The following is a 16,306-nucleotide window of genomic DNA, read 5'->3' on the forward strand; positions in this document are numbered from 1 at the left end:
AACCTGTATTTGTGTTAATGTGCATACTGCCACAGCTGTACATCTATCTATAATTCCAGTAATCTCTGTGTGTATGTTTGTATGTTTGTATGTCTGTGACCGCTGTTTCTCGACAACCACGGGTCCGATATACTTTAAACTTGCCAGGTATATTGCTGGGGACCCGAGGATGTGCCTTTTCAAGGTTTCATATTAATCGGACAAGTAGTTACCGAGCTATGTCCAAAAAACGATTCAACCAATCAGAGAGCAGCGAGCTATCACGTGTGCCGAACGTGCCGAACAGACTCTGCCTCGGACGGCACATTTGAGAGCGTATTCATTTATTTCACGTTGGCAAACTATGTTGGCGTTAAACTATGTTTTAAAACTAATTAAAACTAATTTGCGATTCTTTCGCTTTCCTGCGCGTTTGTGCACGCTATGGCGATTTCTTTACCAAACTCCGCAAGCCGTTCGCTTTGGACCAAACCATTTCATGTAAATAGAGGGGGGGGGATTGTCACCGTACTCGCAAGCCGTTCGCTTTGGACCAAACCATTTCATGTAAATAGAGGGGGGGGGATATAATTTTAGATATATATATAGTACGGGCATGCCCTAGTAATTTGTGAATGAGCATTCATGGGCCAAATGCGATGAATATAGATAGATTAGCCGGTTTGTCCCACATTTCCAGTTTCCCATTTTTCCCCACCTACAGTTATAATTTTTATTTCCCTGCGGCTACACATCGCCTTGGAGGTAACTTCCCTAGGGCAAACAGGGTGCAAAAAGCCGGGCACGCTTCGGCCCATCCCTTGAAAGGCAAGGACGGAGATGAAACTTCAGCGATAGAGGCAGGGGCAAGAAGATGTCAGTCACGCCAGGAGACAAGTGAAAGTTTAAGTATAGGCGAGAAGAAGCCAAGTGTTGAAGGCTGAGGGAGTTGGCAATTGGGCCCGGTTGGTGGGGATGCCAAGAGTGCCTCAAACTTCTCGTCCGGACCTCCATGACATGTGTGCTCTCCTCTTCATTTCTGGGCGGACAAACGAGGTGGCTGCCATTTTCCTGCAGGGATTGGTTCTTTATTCATTTATTCTCTCCCCTGCACTTTTTATCTTTTTGTTGGCAACCTGCCTTTCTTGGACTTTCCTCTGGTGTACGAGGCATTATTGACATAATGGTTTGTGGTTAAATGCAAGTCACTAAGTGTACGTTTGACGTTCGTCCCATGCTGAGGTTCCATTGGTTAGGCACCTTCCGTGTCTGCAATAATTGATCCAATTGAAGCGTTTTATTGTCCCCAAATTTGTAACATTCTTGAATCTGCCTTGCTCTGTCTTGGCAAGAAGGTTTCACCATAATGTCAAAGGCAGTCGGGTTTTTAGCGAGCAAAAAACCATCTTACCTCCAACATCGGCAATCGGACTGCTTGTTTTTTCTTGGGGCAACACGCCTGGCGAGACAATGGTGCACCAAGAATCGATCAGGTTACATAAACCACACGCACGCAACTCAATGCATATTCTTTCTCAAGTTTAATTGGTAATTAACTTAAGCACAAGATTTACGAAGATAAAAAGCACAAAAACACTATCAAAAACTGCTGTACGTTAAAAAAATCAATCGTCATCAAGTATCTAAAAATAAATAAATCGTGGGAGTATCAAATTCAATTGTCCAAAATCGGTACAGTAACACAAGAGAAGAGATCACAAAACTGTACACGTTAAGTGTTCATTACACAGGAACATTACAAAAAAGCTGCCCAAAGCTCCAAGGCGAGTTCTCCGAAATAAAGAAAAAAACCTACGGGTTGAAGATAACGCGGCCCTGCAAACGTGTCAAAAGCAGGGAGGAAAATAACAAAAGTCAAAAACAACCTACAATAATGGGGCTGGGGAGGGAGGGGGACAAAAAACAAAAACATCTTCGCAGCATCTCCGAGGCCCAACGCCGATACAAAATAGGAAAAGCCAGCTGTAGTCACATAACAAAATGTTAAGGCGTTTAGTTTGTTACCTTTGAAGAACTTCTAAAAGGCCATAAAAATTATATTTACAAGCATATTTAAACGTGTCCAGCCGTGAGGGATCGCGGATGGTCGAGGAGGCCGAGAGGACTGAAATTGTATCGTAGCACCTCTTGAGGTCACAGGTTGGCATGTATTTCCGAAGGCTGTGGATTCGACCACCCACGCCTCGCCCAATGAGTCCACAAACCTTTTTGCCTATCCAAGATGAAAAGACAACTTTACATTCTCACAGCACATTGTACAAAACATCGAGGAAAGAAACGAACAAACCTGGCGCACATTTCTTTGGGGGAAAAAGAAAAAAAAGAGAGAGAAAAATAAGACATGCACTGGCGTCAAGAACGTCGGCTTTTTATCCCAGCACCAAACACGACTGCCGTTTCGTCCAAGATGCCTGCACAGCAAAGGCTAATTATCCAGTCGAACTTAACAAAGAAAGTAAAAAATACACTTCTTGCTTGGTTAATATAGACAAAAAGATAGGCACTGGTTTATCTCAGCATCTAAAAACTCCACCAGGAAGGAAAAGAAACAAAAACAAAAAACAGCATTGTTGAAAAGCCATTACTGTAGCATATTCCTCCATTACACACACCTTTAATGCTCTGTCACAGAATAATGCACAGATTGGGAAAATAAAAATAAAATAGAACAAACAGAAAGCTACTGCAGACGCGTTTCTGTCAAGCCAATATACAGTCCCGTTCGCCAAGACGTGGTCTCCGTATCCGCTGCACTGCGATCTAAAGGAAAATACCTTTGCATATTTTAACACGACGTTGGTTCAAATAACGCTCAAATAATAACGAAAAATAAATAACGAACAAAAAACAACAACAACAAAAAAACCCCTGCCCATACGTCTGCAAAGACTTCCAGTCAAATTGTTACAAATCCATCTCTGCAACGGGTTAGCCTTCTCAACAGGCTATCTTTCATAAATTAGAGTTTTAAAATTTTATTTTTTTGTGTCTAGTGCAATAGTGCGATGGAGTGCTGCATTTTGCTCTGCAATTATTCAAGTTGAGTATCAAACAGGCTTCCAAGGTGGGAGAGAAAGATCTTGTTAATAAAGACTAAAATCAGCAGCTGATCTTTAGGCACTGAAATACCTCCCTGATGTTGCCTGCAGGTGGATGAGTAAGAGTTTTATTGCCGAAGGAATGAACCGGGCACTTCTCGGGCCGAGCGTGCAAGCACTTGTGGCGACATCCCAAGCCATTTGGTTTCTCGGAGAGCAATTTATGGCTTATGAGGGCACAATGTATCGCTCGTCGCGCAGCCTTGTGGGATGCGGTCACGAAGGGTGGTACCGGTGTTTGGCGAGCCCTGAGCAAGGCCCCGGCGGGAGCGAGTGCCCCGCTTTTCCGATGGATGCCGAGATGCAATGCTGCTCACCTGGTACACCAAACTGTTGATCTGCTCCTTAGGAAACAGGCAAAAGGGTGTTGTAAAGGATCTCAAACCAGAGCAACATTATGGGGGACAAACATGGAGCAAATGAAGATCAAAGTGGCCATCGCCAAGCATACCTCGTCGTATCTGTACATCATTTTGAGACCATGGCACGATTTCTTGTCCCGAACATAAGCCAGGGCGCACTCCAAGCAGAAAACGATGTTTTCACTTTCTTGGACTACCTGAAAAGCGGAAAAGCACAAAAGAAAAGGTAATGCACGGAGTTTTTTTGCAATTATTAAGGAGTACATAAAAGAAGAAAAACAAGTACAAAAAGTTTTAATTAAAACAAAAGCCGCGTCGATGTTACACAATGCCTAGATGCAGCTGTGCCTATAACGTCGATGTTATAGGCACAGGACATTCCTATTGATTCGATTACTTGATGTTATTTTTGTGCAAAGTGAAAATATATCTCGGCAATTTCCCGTGTGTGGCGACGAATTTTTAATATATCTCGGCATTTTCCCGTCTGTTATTTCAGGCGGTGTATGACTGACCATGCCGCGATTTAAAATATATATATCTCGGCAATTTCCCGTGTGTGGCGACACGTGAACGAAGCTATGCTCCTCTCTCCACATTATTGTGACGACGTATAAATTAAATATTTAATCGTGACGATTGTCATCAAATGGACGAATTTTTAATATATCTCGGCATTTTCCCGTGTTATTTCAGGCGGTGTATGACTGACCATGCCGCGATTTAAAAAAAAAAATCTCGGCAATTTCCCGTATGTGGCGACACGTGAATGAAGCTATGCTCCTCTCTCCACATTATTGTGACGACGTATAAATTAAATATTTCATCGTGACGATTGTCATCAAATGGACGAATTTTTTAATATATCTCGGCATTTTCCCGTGTTATTTCAGGCGGTGTATGACTGACCATGCCGCGATTAAAAAAATATATATCTCGGCAATTTCCCGTATGTGGCGACACGTGAATGAAGCTATGCTCCTCTCTCCACATTATTGTGACGACGTATAAATGAAATATTTCATCGTGACGATTGTCATCAAATGGACGAATTTTTAATATATCTCGGCATTTTCCCGTCTGTTATTTCGGGCGGTGTATGACTGACCATGCCGCGATTTAAAAAAAAAATATCTCAATGGACTTGAAGTTACAGGCCTTTGAGAATTCATTTCGTTCTATAAAGGGCAACTTTCATCAGATTTTCTTCCCGTTTTTTTTCAACCGAGTCTAAAACTATGTTAGCGACTGTGAAAAATGAAATGATATATCGAATTTGATTTGAAATAAAACTGTGAGAGAGGAAGACACCACGGGCCTACAAAACAGGCCTCAAAGCTATGCGAGTTAATAAAATGGTGGATATTTGTTTATATGAAGCCTCTCCCAAAATGGGTGGAGCTATGGTTCCCAGAATGGGTGGAGCTTTGAGGTTTTGTCTTCTCTGCAAGAACAAGAAGAATAAGAAGAAAAACAACAACAACAACAACAGCAGAGGGCACTCTATGAGCAGCGTCTGCGACGCGGCTAAAAAGAAGAAGAAAATATTCATTACTTCAGCCTTTTTTTTATTCATTAGTGTGCTTAAAGCCACTTTTGACAAGACAAGACTCATAGCTCAAACTTGTCCTGTAACATCATAATAAAGCCGTGTACCAAGTTTCAGTTGAATATGTTAAAGGGGATGGAAAAAGTGCAGAAAACCACAGATAGGACGGACAGACGGAGAGCAAACCTATCATCCCTTCCGGGTAGGGGACTAATGATAAAGTCAACCAATTTATCAGGATGGACAAGACTGGTGCATGCAAAACTGAAATAAATTGAGAAGCAGTACATGTTATTGAAAAACATTCAAACCATTGACAGGTAGCAGAGCTGCTGGCAGGTATGACATCGGCGCTCTGGCGATTCAAGGGGTGCACCCTTGCGTGCTCTTTTTCGCACTTCCAACACTCCGAGCGGAGGTCCATCCTGTCCACCGTAACGAGCTGAGCATCGTAAGCCTGCCTCATACAGCTGCCGCCGCCCACGCAACTCGCAGTCCCTGTGCGCACACAACTCACGTTTGCTTGCATGCCTCCATCAACAGGAACTCATATTTGGACAATAGTGTGTTGTTCCCCCATTGGAATTCCTTGTCGCATTCAATATACCTGATAAGTTCAAGGATTGGTGAGATGTAAGTCAGTATCGGAAGGCCCTCACGATCTACCTCTGCTACAGCAGCAAGGTAGAGAAGTTTTTCCAATGGAAATGGATTGGGCATCCTTCCTCGCTTCATAACCTACCCACAGAAACCAAAACGCATTCGCTCAACGTAAGACAATGAGCATCAAAAAATATCAAAGGAAGAAATGGAAGTGGAGGTTACCTCACAGGAGAAACGACAAGAATTTACAGTAAAGCTACATTTCTGTTAAAAAAAAAAGTCCTTACCATCGCAGTTTCCCTGGCACCAGGAAGCCAGTGAGCAGTCGCGAAATGCACCGCCTCGGACACATTGTAACCACAGCAAACACTGGCAGTGAAGGCACCGGGAAAGTGTACAACAAATTGGCCACTGCGCTGTACCACACGGTGCACCTTCACCCCAGCTTTGCACAAGGCTTCTGGTGAGATCTACAGACCAATCAAAGGAAAATGATATGAAACATTTGACATCACACTGGGTATTCCAATGTGGAGATACTGCAATTGCTTTCATTGCTGTGTTTCTGAGAATCAATCTTGAATATTTGATGGCTAACGTTCTTCCTATAATCCAAATATCTCCATTTGCGCACGGCTTACAAAAGCATAAAACATTCCATACAAAGTCAATATTTTGTGAAAGATTGGCAACATGTACTGGGACAAACATTGAACCAGGTTAGGGTCGTAAGGTGCATAGTTCAATCACTACTTCCACCCACCCAAGGTGGGCGGATGTTACGTTTTCACTCGTCTGTTTGTCTGTGTCTGTCTGTCTGTCTGTCTGTTTGTTTGTCTGTGTGCAGGATATGTCAAAAATTGTCTGTCTGTTTGTTTGTTTGTCTGTGTGCAGGATATGTCAAATATTGTGGACGGATTCAGCTGTAATTTGGTGGACAGGCTGGGTGTGTGACAAGGCCGAATTGATTCAATTTCTCTGAAGATCCAAATTCAAATCCAGATCCAATAAATTGTTTAAGTGATTCTTCACCATTGATAGATTGGGCTAAAAACTGTATATAGCACATCTCAGAAAGTTATGGAAGGATTTGGATGAAACATGAACAGGTTGTGTGTGCGACAAGGAGTAATTGAGAGGATTTTGGTGAAGGTCTGAATGTAGATCCAGATACGAGAATTTTTTTTATTCCCAAAGTGATTCTTCATCATCGAGAGATGGGGGCAAAAACAACATACAATCAGACCCCGCTATTCGCAGTTCCGCTATTCGTGGAATCCGCGTAGTCGCGATTGACAAAATGCGACCTGTTTCTCTATTCGCGGAAAGATGTCCCGCAAATTCGTGGGGTTTTTTTCTATTCGCGGCCGTGTTCTGCGAAATCGTGGGTTTTTCCCTATTCGCGGCCATGTTCCACTAATTTGTGGTTTTTCAGGGGCGACCCGAATTTCACGACCCGTTAGCTTGACACATCTTACTATAATTCACCAAATGTCCGTCCGTCGGTTCGTTCGTTCGAAGGTACCGCAAAAACGGCTGAACCGATCGCAACACTATTTTGGGTGGGTAATCCCACCCCCTGGAGTAAAATCGATATTTATTCGAATGTTGTCGATATTTACCCACTGGAGTAAAATAGGCTATATTGTTTTTCCAAGTTTTCCAAGTTTTCAATTTTCCAGTTTTTCCCAAACACGATGGAATAATATTTACCGATATGAACAGTGACGTGGCTTTTGTTGAAATTCTACAAATACTGTTTATTCTACGTACCAGGAGAGAGTAGATCGACTCCTGACTAACTCTTCCGAAATAAACGTGCGGCTCCGAAGGAACACGGCAGCGTGTGCAAAGCGACTGAGAAACAGGTGTAGCGGCCGCTTCCGTGTTACAGAATTTAATCCTTTTTCAAAATGGGCGCCATGTACCGTTTAGATTTTGATGATTTGCGTGTGATATGATTCAACGGATGTTTATCGTTTAAAATAAAATAAAATCGTTTAAAATAAAATCGTTTAAAATAAAAAAAAGCCTTCCATTTCTGATATTTTTCCTTTTCATTTGGGCTTCCCAATTGAAGCCCCACCCCTAGGACGGGTACCGTTTCTAGTTTATAAAACCCATCTTTCACCAGCCATGCACAAAGCAGCTGAACGAACCCCAAAAATTATTATTTTTTGAACGAGCCGCAAGGATGACCAGCTTGTCCAAGTACAGTACATTCACTGCTGTGCGATTTGCGTTTTCATGGCTTTCACGGGCGCGAATTCTACCCACGCTACAAGTGAGTTTTTTTTGTTTTTTTTGTATACAAGATCGAGGCTCGTGTAAGAGCTAGCACATTAAACACACATTAGCACATAAAACACACATTAGCACATAAAACACAAAAAACCAACTGACACATAAAACAATAGGGAGGGGGAGATGAGATGGGTCAAGAGAGGAAAGCACACAAGCAGAACAGTAGAGAACAGGGACATCAAGAGATCTTTGGAAGAGAGAGAGGGCTGGGGTGGGAGGGGGGAGGTGGGAGAGGGAAGGGGAACACGGCATAAAACAAATTGACACTACAAGGAATTTCAGGAATGAAAGGGATATCCCACCAGGAGCTTTGCGGGATATCCCACCGGATGTGTAAACACGTCAACTCCGCGAATTATAGAATGCAAACGCTTCATTAAATCGATTAAAGTTTGCAATATACGGTAAAGCATCATCAGAGATCTTACACAATTAAAACGCTTTGGGCGATGTTCTATCAGCGGCGAAAACATGTCAAACCCGCGAATTATAGAATGAAAATGCTTCATTAAATCTATTATTGAAATTAGCAGATATGCTCATTACGGCACCTGGTACCTGGTGTTGTCGTTTTTTGTTTTTTTTGGGTTTCACGGTACGGTATGGTTGAGCTGGTTAAGCACTTTTAATAAACTGCAAGCACATTCCTTCAATAAATTGGAAATGGTACCTGGTGTTGTCGTTTTTTAAAAATTTGTAAGCATTTATTATGAAACTGTAATCATGTGCATTTGTGGTCGAAAACATTTTAAAATTTAAAAATTTTCCTTTGAATCAGGAACCGATGGGAACCTAGAACGTATCCCCCTTTTCCCCATTGACACAATGCCACAGCATACATTCACAGGATTTTCATCGACATTCGCGGGTTTTGTCTCGCCATTTCCAGGACTTTCATCGACATTATCGGGATTTGCCTCACCATTCGCAGATTTTGCCTCGTCATTCGCGGTTTGTTACTCTCTATTCGTGGATTTTCGCAGCTTGGGAACCTATCCCCCTCCCATTTTTTTTTTTTTTTTTTTGTATACTGAATCGAGGCTCGTGAAAGAGCTAACATTTATTTCACAAACAAATCAACCAGACAAACAAAATATACAAAAAGAGGGAGCGGAAGACAAGATGGGGAGAGAAGGGGAAGCACACAACCACAACATTTGAGAGCAGGTAGAAGTGTGGGAGGGAGAGGGCTTGGGGACAGGAGGCGTGGGAAGGGGAGGGGGGGGGGGGAAGAGGTATAAAACACAAGGGGACCGAAATTAGCGGGGGTAGAAAAGATCAAGGTTTTGGATGGGGGAGGATAAGAGATGGTGGTGAACAGCTGTTTTAAAGACCTGGAGGGTGAAGTGGGATTGAAGAGAGTGAGGGAGTTTGTTCCAGAGGTGGGAGAAAAGAGGAATGAAGGAGTGAAGGTGAGCAGAAAGTCTTGATTTTGGCAGTTTAACCATAAGAGGGTTGCAGGCAGATCTTGTGTGACCTGTAGGAATATTTGGGGGACAGAGCCCAGAGAGGGCTGGGGGGGGGGGGGGGGGCAAGGCCAGAGAGGAGTCGGTAGAAGACGGAAAGACCACCAACCTGCCTGCGGAGTGAGTGAGTGAAAGGCCCTTGGAGTTAGCTTCATCGCAGGAGATTCCAATGATTCTGAACGCTTTGGTTTCAACAGCGTGAAGACGGGCTAGGTGTGAGGCAGGAGCACCAGACCAGAGGGGAGAGCAGTATTCCATAGAGCTGCGGATGAAAGCCTTGTATGTGGTGAGGAGCTCAGGTGTGCCAAGGAAGGACTTCGCACGACGGAGGATGCCCAGTGGAGGACTGGCTTTGGAGGCCAGATTTGAAATGTGGTTTTCCCAGGAAAGATCATGGCAAATAGTGAGACCCAAAAGCTTGAGTGACAGAACTTCTTGGAGAGGATTATTCAGAAAGTGGATGGGAGGGTTTTCCAGTCGGTCTTTTCGGAGAGACATCGTAAGAGTGTGAGATTTATCAGGATTGAAAGACATGTTCCATTTGTTTGCCCAGTCTGTGATTTTGTCCAGGTCTGCAGAGAGTGAGGAGGCTGCAGACTGCCGATCTGAGGGATGAGGAATGGAGCGACAGAGAGTAGAGTCGTCAGCAAAGAGATAGAGAGGATTCTCAAGAGTCAGAGAGATCATTGATGAAGACCAGTAAAAGCACAGGGCCCAGAACACTGCCTTGGGGAACTCGAGCCTGAACAGGAAGAGGAGATGAGAGAAACCCATTCAGGGCCACACGTTGACTACGACCAGAGAGGAAGTCCGCCAGCCATGCGTGGAGATTTCCATGGATACCAAAGGAGGAGAGTTTGGTGAGCAGAGCAGGGTGCCAGACCGTATCGAAGGCACGTGAAATGTCAAGGGAGACAGCTCTAATTTCCTGTTTGGCGTTGAGGACCTCCATCCATTGTTGAGAAAGCAGAAGCAGCAAGTCCAGTGTAGAGTGACCAGGTCTGAAACCAAATTGATGATCAGAGATCAAGCCATTGGAGAAGAGGAAAGATTTCATATCTGAAGCAATGATGGATTCCATGACTTTGCTGATAATTGGGAGAAGGCTGATTGGTCTGTAGTTGCTGGGATCTGTTTTTGCACCTTTTTTGTGCAAAGCGGTGATGTTGGCTGATTTCCAAGCAGATGGCAGATGACCTTGAGCAAAAGAGAGGGTGAAGAGAACAGAAAGAGGGAGTGAAAGAGCGGAAGAACATGATTTTAGGACCCGTGGGCTGATGCCGTCAGGACCAGTTGCAGAATCAGAGTCGAGGGTTGACAGAAACTTTCCACCTTGTCAGGAGGAAAGGACACAGAGTCCAGGAGCAGTTGGGGACGACTGGGTATGGTAGTCCAAGCCATTTAGCCCAAATATGGGGCCAGATAGGAAAAAACTGCAACACTACATATCAGTGCGAAATTGTATGCAGTAATATATACCAGATAACATATCAAAAGTCTAAAGCTCTAAAAATATGGGGTGTCTGTCAAAATCACTGGTACATGGACCCCCCTTTTCATCCTTTTGCGGTACGATTTGTTCACATTTTGCGATACATTCCGAGCACATGGTATATAATTATACTTTTAATATCAGGAATTACAGCATGTTACAGCCCCAGTACGGCCCGTACGGAACAAAAAAATAAGCACGTAAACAAAATTCCCAATAGCTAAATACTGATCACTGATATGCAAATACATGAATCACTTGTCATGACTGTTTCAGAATTATGGCACATTTTGTTGATTAAAATCACAAACTCATAATAAAATCACATATAGAGAAACTAATAATACTGACTCATAAAATACTGTCGGAAGTCAAGGATTCACTTAAAAGTAAAAAAATGTCCACAATTAACTAATTCAGCTGCATGTAACAGTCTATAACAACAGTCCACGACCTAATCATCATTTTCCTCGTCATCGTCGTCGCTGAAACTGTCCAGGACGGAGTTGGTGCAGCCAGATCCACGGCACTGACCACAAGCAGAACACTCCAAGTTGTTCTTGCGGCATGTACACCGTGCGGAACCACAATCGGTCGAACAGTTGCACCGGATAACATTCAACAAATCCTGAGGTGCTGGAGGGAGGTCGGTCATAACAGGAACAAGATTGCCGTCGCTCATTCTCCAGCCCCAATCCACTGGTTGTAGGCTGTTGTTTCCTTTCCACTGCTGTATTTGCAGATACACCCGTCTGCTGTGATATCTCGCTGCAGCAGGTGTGGGCGGTAAGGTCTGTGGGAGTATCTTCAAAGTCTTGACTGCGACCTGTTCACAAAACCGCTTGTACCTGAGGGAATCCAAACTTTCATCAGGTTTACCCTTGTAGAGACACACGAGTGCTATCTCTCCTGCAGCCTCGACCACATCTGGTGATGCATCCTCAGCCAAGAACTGTTGGGATTGAGTTTGGAAGAGTGTGCTCATCATGAATTTCTTCAGTGACGCTCCTTTGCCAAGGCCGTACAGTCGAGACGTCTTGTCACATCCCAATACTGCGTGTATGAATAGGATGGTTTCACACACAGCTGCACCTAGCTGACGTTTCATGGACTTCACATTCCAGATGTGGTTTGGTTTTGTAGTGGATTTTGCCTGACTATACATAAACAAGTCGTGTGCTTCTAGGTTTGCGTAGAAGCAGAGTAGGACGATCAGATCTGTGTCTTCTCCTATAAGGGCTGTGTTCCTCATGTTCGCCGAACTGACTGCGGTCTGGACGATTAGCAGGTCAGCATCTTCCTGGGAATGATGGGTCTGGCATCCAGAAAGCCGGATGTATCTGCTCAACATGTTGATGAAGTTCTGTTTGTTGTTGAGGTTTCCCAGGAAGATGTCTTTCTTCATGGTCAACTTCATGTCATCAGTGAAAGTCACTTCTGGTCCACCTCTACCTGCTGCTCGCCTCTGGTGGGTCATGTGCTTGGTTGATTGACCAAGATATCCATCAAATATTACGATGGCCTTTCCGTACTTTCTTGTAACATAGTCACAGTGGAGCATGCAGATCTCTCGATATGTTGGTGAACCACGTGGCCATGGTATACGGTGCAGCAGACTTCCACCATCCAAGACATACTGGATTTCGCTGATTGACTCTATGGTATCTGGTTCAAGTTTAGACCAGATAGCATCTCCGAGTACGGACTTCTGGGCTTCACGTAGCATCAGCTTTTCATCAAACAGCGCAGGTGGATGAGGGCATAACTCAAAGCGAAACATCTCTTCCTTATCTTCAGCAGATTTTGAGATGATGATGAGACGCTGGAATAGCAGTTCTGGGTCTATCTGTACCTGGTCTTTACCAACTCGCACAGATGATCTGGCCTTCAGAAATGTGGTGGCTTGGTCTTTGCGCTTGAACGTGTAGTGGACAACTGACTGATTTGTCATGGAGTGCATGATCTTGTCTCCAATGAGCTTGGCATTGTCGACATCAACCTTACTGCCAGCGTTGACACCAGTCATTATGTTCCTGAGGGATGGATGACACTTGAAAGGATTTCTGTCAACTAGAGCGACCTGTAGTGTACTTGTATCTTGCATGTCGCGATGCTGCCTGGTTTTGCCCATCTCTTTGTTCTGTTCACCTGTGCTGTACTTCACTCCAGTGAGCTCTTACATCGATCTGTTCGTCTCCAAACAAGCCGGCATGGACAAAAGCCACGTTAACCGTTGTTGCTCTGTCATTCCTCTTCCTCTTGTTAACCCCCGCTGGTCTTCATACTTCTCATGAGTACTTGCTCAATCATCAGGTCTGAGGAAATTCCAGCCCAAGCTCTACTACTTCTTCGGGCGACATGGAAGCCCTGAGTAAACGTACGGTGCACATCTGGATAGTCCTGTTCTAAGCTGTGCATTATTTGCAGGTAAATCCTGGCAGACTTAGCATAGAGTGAATGACCTGAGGCTGCTACATATGGTAACATATCAGATACAGCTTCGAGGTGCAGGGACCAGTTTCCCATACGCTCGGCTTTGATGAATTTTCTTAAGATCTTCACCATATCCATATACTGTAACCACAGTTTCGCTGTTCGGTCTTTGGTCAATGATTCTGTCTGTGTTTGAAAGACTTTGCTGATCTTGTCAAGGATTGGATCACTTGCTACATCGTTGGAAGATCGTGTGCCTTTCATCAACGCATCATACAGGGTCCTTGCTTTACTCACATCTGGATGAATCACATCATCATCGGCCAAGCCACTCATTGCATCTTCATCCCGAACTGGCAAGTCTTCTGCAGTTCTGTATTGTGTTCCTCCAAGAGGATCAGACAGGAGGAGTGCATTCAGGACAGCATCCAGGAGGATGTGTGCCCGTACAGCCCTGGAAATTGCTTTTCCTGTTAGGATGTGATCCACTGCATTTGGTGCGTATATGAGTTCTAGCAGCTCCTTCAACCCAGAACCACCCATGAGGTGCCCTATGCTGCCAAGGAAGCTCATTTCCATATGAAAGGCACCTAGCCTTACCACAATACGTCGCATGGGGCTTCCATCTGGCTCCGAGAGAATGATCGACAATGCCTTCCACCATAGTCGCTGATCAAAGGTGATGATGGTAGGTACATCATGTTGTTTAGCATGTTGCGCAATGTAGTTGAGAGTGGAGTAGATGCATGTAGTGTCGCTCGAGCTCAAATCAATCATTGGGAGAAACAGGACAGACGATTTGAATGCTGGACACCACGATGTCTACCCAATGATTTGTATCGTCTACCCAATTTCTGTTTCTTCTGTACTGTTTCATTATGTACAAAATTCAGAGGGATCAGTTTCCCTGTCCGGAAATTTGAACTGCATACCTGGTGATACACGGCATCTGCCGCTGGAAGGTCACACACAATGAGCAGTCGAGCCCGAACAGTATCGGCCCATGCATCGTTCCTTGTTGAGCACTTTTGCAGAAGACTATCTTTACATTCTGTAAATGTGATAGAGTGGACATCTCCTTGTTGTTTCCTGTTATCAAAGTTCACCTTTGTACCACAGAAGAGGCAATCTGCTTTGAAGTTGAAGGCTTCCTCTGCTGATCGGAGCGATACACTTGGGCCTGGTCTGTGTGTATCTCTGATACTCTGTGCTACCTTTATTGGATTGCAGTATACACGTCGGCATTCTTGATGAACAACTTGACCTGGAACAGTCTGTATTGGGTCACTGCGCTGGTCACTAACAACATTAATAGTCCGACTTCCCTTTTCACGAAGCGTCACTACTGGATTATCGTTGTTGGTGGATTCATTGCAGAACACACACAAATTGGCCGCCATTCTTCAGGGTTGGATTACCTGCAAATATAGAAAAGTTGAATATACTATTACTGTATGTTATTGCCAATAGACATAAACATATTAAATACATGTCATTGATGGGATTAAAAACTAAGATATATATGGTTCACAAACAAATAATGATGTACCGTCGCTTGCTGTGGAGGTGAGCAGTCTTTGTAAAACGGGGTGTGGTTAAATAAGACACTAAAACAGTAAAAACTTCACTTATATATACAATATTGTACAGTATGATATCCTTTATTTATTATATCGTGCTAGTGATTAGGTCCAGTGTATAAAATAAGCAATAGAAGTTCAGAGAGCGACAATAATCATAGCATGCGGCATATGTACGTCTTTTAACATGGGGCTAAATGGAGAAAACTTGATTGCATTATTTGAGAGTCACCCCATATTTTTAGACCTTTATACTTTTAGTATGTTATAAAGGTACCTTGAGGGTAATCAATACTAATGAGATCGGTAGTGTTGCAGTTTTTTCCCCGTCAAATGCTAAATGGCTTGGACTATGGTGGGTACAGAGAGCGATGGGTTTGGGACACAAGATTTAGAGGCAAACACAGATTTGAGGCATTCAGCTTTTTCACGTGCGGAGTCAGCCGTTAAGCCGTTTGAGGTGAGGGAGGGGATGGAGGGGGAACAAACACCAGAAACAGATTTGACCAGACGCCACCAGGATTTGGAAGAGGGAGACAGATAAGAGAGTTCGGTCTTGAGAACGGTGAGATATTGTTTCCTGGCTCCCCTGAGGGTGGACACACACTTGTTTCGGGCTTTGTGAAAGGAAATGAGATTTCCTTCCGTTGGATTTGCTTTCCAGGAGACGAAAGCAAGTTGTTTCAGGGCAACAGCCTCACCACAAGATTCCGTGTACCATGGACGGGAGGAAGGGTATAACAACTGAAGACGAGATGGGATAAATCTGTGCATGAGAGAGAGCAATTTACTTTGAAAGAATTCCCAGGATGAGTTGATGTCAGAGGCGGTAGAGATGGGAGACCAGTCCAGGTGATTGATGGCTGCTTGAAGACCGTGCCAGTTGGCCTGAGTAAAATGCCAAACTCGTCGACGCTGAGGAGGCTCTCTGAGAATGGTCAGAGAGATGTCCACTTTGACAAGCACATGATCAGATGAGTCGATTGGAGCAGAAGAAGAGCAGCAGACATTTTCAGGGAAGTTTGTCATAACCAAATCCAGAAGAGAAGATGCTCCGTTGACTGAGATCCGGGTCGGGAAACTGACAGATTGTGTCAGTCCCAGTGAGTCGCAGAAGTCCTTTGCTGAAGAGCCATGGCTGGTGAGAGAAGTACCCACACCCAGCCAACTGGCGTGGTGACAATTGAAATCACCACATATGAGGACGAGAGAGTTGGGATGGGTAGATAGAAGTTGGTCTATATTATCAGACAGCGAGATGTAGATGGAGTCATCGCTGTTTGGTGGACGGTACAACACACATATGAACAAAAGGTGGGAGCGAAGGGGAAGCCGTAGCCAAAGGTATTCCTGGGGGTGAGGTGGAGAGAGGGCAGTGGAGGGCGAGTGAGGAAGAGAGTTTTTTATAAAGATAGCAAC

At 44.2% G+C, this 16,306-nt stretch overlaps 1 protein-coding gene across 1 annotated transcript; it reads right to left on the reverse strand.

Annotated features, from left to right (window-relative positions):
• Positions 1-1,501: 1,501 nt before the first annotated feature.
• Positions 1,502-6,082, reverse strand: LOC144888945 (protein Jumonji-like; the record flags this gene model as incomplete). Its single annotated transcript, XM_078768719.1, has 5 exons — positions 1,502-3,442; positions 3,550-3,657; positions 5,321-5,507; positions 5,617-5,747; positions 5,900-6,082. Coding segments are annotated over 5 exons (792 nt in total), but the record flags the coding sequence as incomplete, so codon positions are not given.
• Positions 6,083-16,306: the final 10,224 nt, after the last annotated feature.

This window comes from Myxine glutinosa, unplaced genomic scaffold, assembly GCF_964187855.1.
Source record: "Myxine glutinosa unplaced genomic scaffold, kmMyxGlut1.1 SCAFFOLD_182, whole genome shotgun sequence".
NCBI lineage: Eukaryota > Metazoa > Chordata > Myxini > Myxiniformes > Myxinidae > Myxine > Myxine glutinosa.